At 41.9% G+C, this 11,254-nt stretch overlaps 1 protein-coding gene across 3 annotated transcripts in view; it reads right to left on the bottom strand.

Annotated features, from left to right (window-relative positions):
• Positions 1 to 8,587, bottom strand: part of cacna2d2a (calcium channel, voltage-dependent, alpha 2/delta subunit 2a) — a 207,768-nt gene extending 199,181 nt beyond the window's left edge. For all 3 annotated transcript variants that reach the window (XM_048254053.1, XM_048254052.1, XM_048254051.1), the window contains exon 1: positions 8,192 to 8,587. In XM_048254053.1, coding sequence (XP_048110010.1) covers positions 8,192 to 8,307 — 116 coding nt within the window. In that variant the 5' untranslated portion in view covers positions 8,308 to 8,587. The remainder of the gene's footprint in view (positions 1 to 8,191) is intronic.
• Between the last annotated feature and the right edge of the window lie 2,667 nt (positions 8,588 to 11,254).

Raw genomic sequence — 11,254 nt, forward strand, 5'->3', positions numbered from 1 at the left:
AGACTAAATGCTTTATCTGACACAATATTGCCGTCTGAGAAGCTTCCGAGGCCGCGCAGGCACCCGGCATTAATCTCGCGACGCGGCCTCCACCTGCGGCAGCTCAAGGACAAAGCACACACAGGACTATATTAAAACAATTATGCTGTCAGAATTATAAACAACGGGGCCACTCGCCGAGACGGTGTTTGAATGTGACTGCATGTGTTTATGTTACGCAGGGTGTCCAATTACCAAACGGAAAAACACCATGCAGGCAAACGCATACGTATAAGCAAGAGGTCAGTTTGAATGCACGATCGTACACAGGAAAGCGCGTGCACGAGAAAAACACACACACAGACGTTACATCAGACTCTGCGGCTGTCGACACAGAGGTGACACTGACGACGGCGCGTCCCATTCCACTCCCCCCGCTCTGATGTCTTATCAGCTGGCATCAACAGAAAATGAACACATTCATCTGTCTTTTAATGATGGGAGCACAAAAATAGAAATGTCAGAGGGAAATGCCAGCATGCTCTGAATGACAAGGCTGCCAAGATTCCTCAAAGTGTGTGACATCCCTCAAGAGGGAAAAGTGTGAGAAAGAGTGGGAGACAAGAAAGAGACAAAGGGAGAGAGAGAGAGAGGGAGAGAGAGAAAGAAAGAAAGAGAGGAATGACAAGAGACTGACAGACAGATAGACAGCCAAGCAGGCCACCAGAAACCAACATTTCATATTAATTTCTGTGCAGTTTCAGAGATGAGAACCGGTTCACACAGTAAACATATACACAGCATTGTTTCGGCACATTTAGAAGTAAAAGAGACAGATAGAGAGAGAGAGAGAGAAAGAGAGAGAGAGAATTTTAAAAGCTCTTTATTGCAAAACACACTATCCCATTACCATAAAACCATCACTCTTTTTAGAAAAACTGAAAATCAAAGAAAATAACCTGAAAAAAATCATTCATTATTGACCAATGAGCATAGAGAGAGAGAGAGAGAGAGAGAGTAGAGTGGGCGGGAAGTGTAATTTATAGGCCTCTAAAAGGAAGGCAGGAGGGCTGAAGGAAGCCTGGTGACCAGGAAAAGGTCACCTAGCAATGAACAGAGAACTGGCTTAAAGTGTGAGCGCTGTGGAGCGACATGAGCACTGACGCTAACCGCCTGTGACAATAACTCTGTCCCCGAGCAAACTCGCTCCTCGCACACAGACATACAGACACAGGCCCCAATTCCCCCCTCACAAATCATCCATCAACACACACACACTCCTTCATTCCTACCGCTGCAAGTCACACACAGACACACATACTTACATATCACATACTGTACATATGCTTTCCTCATTCTAACACTTCCACACATATACACACACACACACACACACACACTCACACTCCTGAAATCCACAAACTCATCCTTCATCAATCATATGCACAGTATACACAATACACACACATATACACGCACACAAAATAACACCATACACACACATATACACATACCTACACACACACAAAATAACACAGTGCACACACATATACACATACCTACAGTACACACACACACAAAGTGACACAATACAAGAGGAAGTGGAAGAGACAAAGGAACACAGAATAGAGGGGGTTGGATTGTGTACAGAGAGGGGGCGGCTGATATTGTTTCATATCATGCTGCATTGCATTGTGGGTCATGTGCCTGTGCTGTGTCTTCCTGCCAATGACAGATCAGCAGCTTCAGCCAAGGGAGAGCAATAGAGAGCAAGAGAGACAGAGAGAGAAAGAGAGAGGAGGAGAGAGAGAATGACAGAGGGGTGAGTAGAGAGATCGACTGCTGGGTGAGCTCTCGCTGGCTGCTAATGAGGCCTTTTCTTCCACTCACACTCCCTTAAAACATACAAACTCGACAACACTGGCTTGCAGATGATATAATTATAAACACTAGTTGATATAAGGGTTAGGCTAAGGGTTACATTTTCATCCTCCATCTCCACCTCCATGTCCCTGTTATTTCTCACTATGTTTTGTTCTCTCTCTCTTTCTAAGTTTGGCATTCTTGCAATAATACTGCAGCAGTCTTGTCTTATATAAACAGTGTTCGCATGGTCTCTGTCCCCACTTTCTCAATTTATCAATGCCTTGAATTCCCCTTGCCTCTCTCTCTCTATCTTACTCTCTCTCCCTCTCCTGCTCTCTCTTTCTTCCTCGCTCTCTCTCCCTCCTTCCAAACGCTTCACTAAACAGCCTGTGAACCCCTGGAAAATGTATTTTCCTCCAAATTAGGCAAGAGAGCTGAAGGAAATGTGGAGCACTGAAAAGTTCCCCTTCCCTCAGTCCGTCACACACCCCTTCAGCCTAAGATGAGGAGGAGGCGGGAAGAGAGGGACCGGGGGGGGGTCATGTCACTCTTATGTAGATACCTTCAAGTAAAGTGTGACCAAACATTTTCACAAAATGATGCTAATGTGTCACAAAAAATACATTCTACATTCATCTCCTTAGCACATATCACACAGAGAGATTTGTTTATCATTATCACTTATGACAACAGAGCACTGGGCACCATTCACCTCCGTAAGACATGCTCTGAAATCAGTCACACTGCTTTCCAATTGATTTTTTTCCACAAAAGATTCAATTCATTTTCATTTTTGAGCAGACCGTTGCTGATTTCGCTAATTTGTAGGTCATTATAATAAGTAATCTTGTTGAAGATGCATCACAGACTATTCTTACTAGTAGCAACATGAGAAAAAACTAGAAGAAAACAATCAATGAAAGTGCAAATCTATAAATCAATGTAAAAATATTACAACATTGCACAGTGCATTTCACTTAGATTTAACACACTCCTCTATACAGCACAGTGACAAGTGCAGCAAGTCAGCATTTATTTACACATGCATAGGCAATCTGTCTGAAAGAGGCACGTCATGACATGTCCAGATAGGAACACACAGCTGTTGACATCAACACCTGCAAGACTTTCAAGCAAGCAGCAGGAAGCCTGACTCACAACATCAAGGCTGTGAGCTCATAAAACAGAGCCACGGTAACACATCTTTTTTTTCTTTGATTCTGACGTCAAGATACACATCTTCAAAGTTTCCCAAAATCTAACACACTGACTGGATGCCTTCCAATCTTGTCTGTCGCCAGCATGGGCATAGTGTGTGTGTGTGTGTGTGGGGGGGGGGGGGGAGTCCGATCCCCCTTTTGCCTCTGCCTTTCACTCTAGCTTTACCCAGGAGGCTGTGGGAGGGCTGCAGGCCTAAGGGGGGGTTGAGTTGGGGGGGGGGGGGCCTAAAGCTTGAGCCAGAATGCCTCAGAGTAGATCTGCTGCTTGAGATAGAGGCTGTCCAATGCACTGATCAGAAAACAGCTCTGTCATCCCTCTCTCCCTTTTCTATCATCACAGACAAACAGCAGTGGTGTCACAGCTTCTGTTCCGAGAGGAAAAAATACTAGCATGTATCTTTATGTTCAGTCATCATTAACCCTGATGAGGCTGCTGAGCTCCAAGCGGAGTTATGTGACACACCAGACTTCACATAACTGATTTGGACAAGGCCGGTCTGAATCGCTATCTTCAGTGTCTGGTAATTCAAGGTTCTTTGACAATCCACCCACCCACACAAACCTCCTTCTGTGATCATACTGTAGGTGAATCTAACAAATTCTGAGTAAGCAAAGTTCAATCGTTAAATACTGTTTGTGACACTGCATAGCCTTGTTGTGAAATGTAGTCATTTTTTACGTGCCCATCAAATTCCTACATGCTGTCGTAGTATCAAAATCTCCAAGCGTTAGCAGTAGACTTTCATGTCCTCTGGTCCACTGACACATATTTTAAAGGGACACAAGGCAAGCCTGATGCTTTTTCTCTACGAAACTCCCCCTCGCTCGGTCTGAAGCTCTTTTCCTTTTCTTGGCATCTTCCATCAAGGGTCTTCGCCGCTTCTTCGCCGGCTCTGCCATTATACACACGATTGCAACAATCGCTAGCGTTTCGTTAGCCTGCCTCTGTGCTGTGGATGCAGGATGTAAACTGATCCTGCTTGATTGGTAGTACGATACACTGAACTTGCAAGCGGGATATTCTTCCTACAGGCAGTAGGGGCGGATGAGAGTCTTCATTCGTTCTGTAATGAGTCATTTAACCATATACCGACTTACGAAGATGAGTAATTAACACGAAAACGTTGCCTGGTGTCCCTTTAACTTGAAAGTGTAGGCCTCATATTCACTCAGTTGGGGGCTCTAAAATATTTACACCAGATCATCATGTGAGTTGAGTTTCACACCAGTTGAAAACCCAAATAACAGCACAAAACACAGGCTAAGAGTCATTTTTATACTTTGAAATAACTTTTGAAAACCCAAATCTATACTGGCTTTAATGTCTCATTTATCTTTTTTTCTGAGACATGATGGTGCAGGTATCAGATTTTGGTGGATGTATCTGTTCAATATTTACAAGATATTTTACAATACTTGTTAATCAAGATTCAGGATTCTTATTTGCTGTGACATTGACATACAGTATGTCATACTTAGGGTTAACTTTTACAGTGGTGGGCCTTTACGCCTGTGCCTTTCTGTTGTTTCAACAATGATCCAGGGGTGCATTTCCCAAAACCATAGTTGCTAACCTAAGCAACTTGATTGGCAATGGGAAATTGCATTGCAACCAACAAAGTTGCTAACTTAGTTAGTATACTATGGTTTTGGGAAATGTGCCCTACTGTAGGTCAAACTGAAAAGAACCCAAAGTCACCCAAGAGAGACAGACTCAGTCTTCTAAAAACACAGTCTAGTTAAGTCAAACATTTGGCGATGAAATCATCTGTCTATAAAAAACAATGGGCCATACTAAACATAACCTTGAAGAGCATGCCCACTGCAGAATTCATCTAAAAAATGTCTCATTTTTTCCAACTCACTGTGAAGCAGTTTCCTGAGTGCACTGTTTGTATATATAATGATTTAAAGATAATGAAGTGTTCTATGATTATAAAACTCCAAAGAGAGGTCCACCAAAGAAATCCGATCTGATTTGAGTGGACAACCAGCACGAGTCAGCAGCCACAGTCTCAGGAGGCAAAAAGACAATTCAGACTCGCACAACTGCACCTTGGCCTAGACATCTTGCTATCGTGAGGAAATATTTTCACGCTTGCATTGGACATCCCATATTTGTCATCATCATCATTCACCTGAACATACAGCACACACAAAACAAAAGGATTTGGGGCATGTTTAGATTGGCTATCAATGCAGATCATGGATTTTCACTCAAGCCTGTAGCTTAAGTAGGCTTTATTGCTGCAACGATTATTGTCATTGCCATTTTTTTCCTCGACAATTATGTCCTCAGATGTCTTGTTTTGTCCACATGTCAAAGATATAAATATTTAGTTTACCGTAATAGGGTAGCCTCTATTCACAAAGATTTAAGAAGCAGCATTTAGAAAATGTTTATGTATTTTCCTTTAAAATTATACAAACAGATTAACCAATAACCAAAAAAGATTTATGCACCTGTAAAATTAAGCCACGGATGGCAAAATAAAGGCAATATAGGCTATGAGTCACGAAGAGTAGGAGGAACACTTTTCATTTGACCTGTGTGGTAAGTGGCTTAATAATGAGGCTATTTTGAGTGTTGATTTCCCGGCTGAATGAAATATTCAAATGCTGAGTTATTAACTGGTGTTGAAATATTCCTGAACCGGTAACGTCCATTACCAAATCAAATGCGTGAGGATGTCTTTGTACCTTGGGAGTCTGATGAGTAGTTAGTTCGACCTACCCCAAACTAGAAAGAGGTCCACAAATAGGTTCGTGATTTTCATGAAGGACAACCTTCTTTATAAAAAAAATAAGTATAAATGTACAAAAACACATCAGATGACTATACGCTCAATTACATCGATCACATAAGCTACTCTCATTAGTGTAGTCTGAGCTCACCTTAGCCCACTGCTAGGTTCAGTATTTTGCACACCTTGTCTGAACTGATTTATGGTTTTGCTTCTAGTAAATGTAGTAACCTACAGAACTATTTAATTCCCGATTGTTTCACATGATTGAATTGAATTTTAGCTCAATCCAGCTTTCATAGCCCATAGTCTCATAGTCCATGCAGGGCTTATAACAGGCTACAAGCCGTCAAGAACCAGGGCGTTTTGGTTGCTGTATCACCATAGGACACCATAGTAAAGTCATTGTCAAAATTTAAGATAAAGAACTAAATGGACTTTGTTTTGACCTATTCTATCTTACTTTAACGTGTTGACCAACAATATTGACAAATTACTCACAATATTTAAGATATACTTTGCAGACATCAAAACCAATGCCACGTTCATAGCCAATCCTGTTGTAGGCCTATAGGCTAACCTAAAATGCCCAGTTTTACAACAGGTTCCAACAGCTGGTGACAATGGGAAATGAAAGAACGCTTGCTTTAGGAGCAGGTGTGAGGATGAAAATATGTTAGAAATATGACAACCTCAAGTTACCCGCAACAACATCGGCCTAGATGTTGCGATCCCCGTGAGCTCTGAATCATGCAATGTTATTGGCGTCTTGAGAGGAAGAATTACATGTAGGGCATCATAACTTGGTGTTGAATGAAGACGTTATCATCGATATTTGAAAAGCTATATCTAGTAAAACTGAATGCTATTTCATAAACATAAGAGTTAATCTTCTAAGACCAGGCATTAGATATTTGATGAGGCACTGCATTTAACACAAAATTACTTTATATCTTGAATCAAGGCTACAGGCTGTTTTTCATTATCAAATGGGGTCCCTTCTGAAGCTGATCAGCCTCCGCACATCACCAGCAAAGCAACTCCATTCCGCTGAATCATATTGGTGCTTAATATAATGGCATGTTTATTCTCTTAGGTTCTGTATTATTGTCTTTGTCGTCGCATAAACCCCGCCGTATAATAATGGGACTGTTATGTAAAGAGAGGGAGAGTAAGCCTGTGGAGGGCTGACTAGTAAGCGGGCTGCTGTGTGTGGGCTGCACGCGGGACGGAAGCAGTTCCCGGAGGCAGGGACTGAGCGGTCGGAGCAGCTGGCGCGCAGCCAACACCCTCAGCCACTCAAAAAGACTAACATCTTATGGACGTTGGACATGTAATTTTAACTCCACTGTAACAATAAAATATTGGACTGCTCAGCTCTGTACTATTTCTTACACTGAGAGTGTGGGGTGAAGTTATTTCACAAGCCTTAGTAAAACCACGTGCGTTTTAAAACATTTGTCGGCTCCTCCAGGCACACATGAGTAGGCGCCTACATTATTGGGGTCATGCATGGCGAAATGCGCTATCTAAAAATGCTCTTGGTTTTAAAAGTTTTGTGGTTCAACTATCAAAATCGAATACCTGTTACTTTTGAGTAGCGCGGTACTCATACGGTCATAGCCAAGGGCAACTGACAATATCATCTCTGTCAACATGGCAGGTGCGCCAGGACTGGCATTTTATTAATGAAGAAATGTACTGTTTTCTACACCAGAAACAGAAAAATGACTAATTTGCGAGACACAAGCATATCTTTCGTTGTAAATAGCGCGTTTAGATGTGCATTAAGTCCGCAAAGGAACAGACTACTATTATATAGTTCTCAGGTAACCCGTTATCGGCGTTCTTTATTCCCCTTAAGATTTCAAACCGAATTGCTCTTCTCTATGTGTGGCGTACGAATTCATGAACCTTGTTTGACCATGGCTCATCCTCGACCAAACAGGAAGCGGCTCAAAATATATCCACTGTGACGTCCGGAATGGAAACGATCTCTAATTCTAGTATAACGGCTCTCCTAATCAATAATTGAGCGTTGTGCTTTCCGTTGCGCTGAACACCTGTACGTTGCCCCTTCAAGTGAACCTTGAAGCATGCCGTCCCTTCATCATAAGGGCTGACCGCATGTGAGATGTGCACACGGAACGAACCACGACGATGTAAAATGTTGCACAAGCCAGTAAGATAACATAAAATATCCTTGTGAGATAGTAACCAGACTGAAACATTGACCATACAAGAGACATGAAGAGGAGGACGGGAAGCGTTTGAGATAGAGAGCGCATCGCGCCACTATCGCACTTTGAGTAAACATTACGGTCAGGCCACCTGTCCCAATTTTGCGCTCCCGTTTTGAGTCTGCTTTCAGCCGGTACTTACGTGTAATGCTGGGGGAATTTGAGAGCCGCTGTTCCTGGCGTGGACACGCATATGATCAGGATAGTTTGGATAGCGAACAGGCAAAACATTCCGGATGACTGAGGGCAGAGCGCCATTTTCCATTAAAAATGCAAGAAACTGATATAAATGTGACGGAGCGGCGTTTGTACTCTCTTAGGGGAAAACGGAGTGTTGAAGCCGAATGTCTGTCGGTGTCGGCGGATAGCAAATGCTCCTGAAGATCAGGTGCTGTGAAATCTCAAGCCCAAACCGATTGACTGACGATTGGCAGCCAGAGACAAGTCGATACGAAGACACACAGATGCACTGACGCTGCTGCCGCCACTGGTGCTGCTGCTGTGCCTTATTTGCTCGCTCGCTCTCTCGCTCTCCTTTTCTCTCGCTCTACCATGTAACAAACAGACTGCACGAAAACGACATATTCTAAAATTCGTCCGCGACAGGCGGGGGCGCGCGTTAGGCCATTCCCCCGCTGTCCCGTAGCCCCCCGGTAACCGTGATGTCCATATTGGCCTCAATAGTGGAGAGCAAGAAAACTTCTATTAAGTTTGGAATTAACGATACGTTCTCATATTGAACAAAATTACGGATTTGTTCATCTATCTTTGGAAATATGAACAATATATGACATCACTTTAATAATCACCACAAACGTCCATTGTACAAAATGCATCTGGTGCCAACATCAAGGCTTAAATAGATCAATTTTAGGAAGATATGAATATGGTGGATGATGCTGTAGCAGTGTGCATTCTTTGTGAAAATAAGCATTAACCACTGAGTCTACTGTCAGAAACAGTCTTTTTGTATAATTTACACACACATTTTTTACACACATTTCGACTCAAATAAAAAAATAAATCTACCAGTAAACATTTTCATTTTAAACATTTGAATAAAAACAGAATGCTATGATTTGCAAATCATGTTAACCATAGCGAAATTGAAAAAGACAAAGACAACATGTCAACTGATGAAGGAGAGAAGTTGTATTGTTTTTTGGAAAGATATATTAATTTACAATTTGATGCCAGCAACACCTCCATCTGAATATGCTTATTTGCATCCAGTTTCCTAATTGCTACTGAGATGACATCTTAATAATATCATATTACTGCACTTCAAGCTACAGTCTATGATTTGGCCAGTGGTTGGTTAGATCAGTGTCTTCTGATGATTCTGTGTTGGAATTAAAGAGACAGTTAGTGGTAGGACTTGAGTAGCTACCAATCAGGTTGTGTTTTACAGACATGTCGTGCCCTCCCCCTGTCAATGTCCCATCGGCTGCTTTTTGACACTCAGCGTTCTTCATCCTCCTCATCTGAGGCTCCATTAAAGATATAATTGTCACATCACATACACACACACACAAATCATACTCAGTATCTCTCTCTTTCTCGCTCAAACACACACACAATAACCTTACTCTCCTTCTCGCCCTTTCTGTCTTTCTCCCTCAAACACACACACACACACACACACACACACACAGCTCAGGATGTCCCACATTGACGTTATCTCAGGCAGTCATTGTTCTTGCTTATCCGTGTATTCAGGTGCCCTTGGCTATTGATCAGCAGGAGATGTGCAGGTCCTGTCCTACGCTCACACATATCACACACACTTAACACCACACCAAGGTTGCAGGCATCGGTCATCAGCTCTGTGTTTTTCTGTTGAGAAACTCAGTTCTGTTGTATTTAGGTCAGTAGTATACAAATTCCACAGCATTTTGTTTCTCTGCAGCTTTTGTTATGTGTTTGGTTGTTTTTAAATATTCTTGTCCTTCTCCATATTTCCTCTCCATATGTCTTTTTGCACCTTTCTTAAAAAAAAAAAAAAAAACAGTTGTGGATACCAACAAACAACTCATGGACAACTAACAGAGGCCATTTCAGAGGGCATCAGTAGGGTTGCAACTAACGATTATTTTTTTCTTGTAAATTAATTATTTTCTCAATTAATTAACATCTATCAGTGTTTCCCCAAGTCCAAGATGACATCCTCAAATGTCTTGTTTTGTCCATATCCTAAAAGCGTTCCCTTTACTGTGATACAGGAATAAAGAAAATATTCAAATTTAAGAGGCTGGGACCCAGACAAGTTTTACTATTTTTTTCCCATAACAAATTACTTAGACCGATTGATTGATTTACAGAATACTTGGCAATTAATCCAATAGTTGATAACTAGTCAATACATGCATTAAATGGATGCAGATCTAGAATCAAGTTGCAAAGGTAGCCATTTGTTTTGAAATAAAATATCACGGTCAGTAGGACCCTCAGTAAGTGTGCTTGACGTTTCACAGCTTAAACCTCCACCACAGAAGCAATTTGCTCGAGCCAGAAGTTGCTCAACCAAAGCTCAGCCTTACCTCAGAACATGACATCTGTCACAATCACTCCCGAGAAGTGAGCTTACATCATAATGAATGACCTCAATCTGCCAACAGGCCTGCCCATAATTACAGAGCTACCTAGTTAGCAGCAGAACACGGTGGTCAGGACGAGCAGGCCAGTAGTGAAGGAGAGCTTCATAACATTGGAAAGTTATTTATTATGAAGGTTGATGAGCAGTTATAATTATCTCTGGCAGCTGTCCTGTAGTCGTCATAGCAAAGTTACACAGTGTTTGTTAAGAAGGCGAGGCACTAGTGAGAGAAAGCGAAGCGAAGGCCTGCGCTCATCACTTGAACCGGACGGGTTAATTAGCAGTTTAATCAGGATTTGATTAACCAGCCTAAGGTGGCTGCTCTTCATTTGATTAGCTACATCTGCCCAATCATTGATTGTGCTACTAATAAAATGAAGCACCTTCTCTTGTGTGTTGACGCTTTGCTTATTCCTGAGGCCAGATGTTAGTCCTTCAGTAGCCTGTAAAATTATATTATATCTAAAAAAATATTACAATATATATTGATGTTTCATTCTTTAAGAGAGTATGATAGTGTGCAAGACAGTGTGACTCTGTGTACATGGACATGTGTCTCTAGATTTGAAGGAGTCCAGCCGACAAGTGCCTGTGTTTTGGTGAAGAGTC

This window comes from Alosa alosa, chromosome 10 (assembly GCF_017589495.1).
Source record: "Alosa alosa isolate M-15738 ecotype Scorff River chromosome 10, AALO_Geno_1.1, whole genome shotgun sequence".
NCBI classification, from domain to species: domain Eukaryota; kingdom Metazoa; phylum Chordata; class Actinopteri; order Clupeiformes; family Clupeidae; genus Alosa; species Alosa alosa.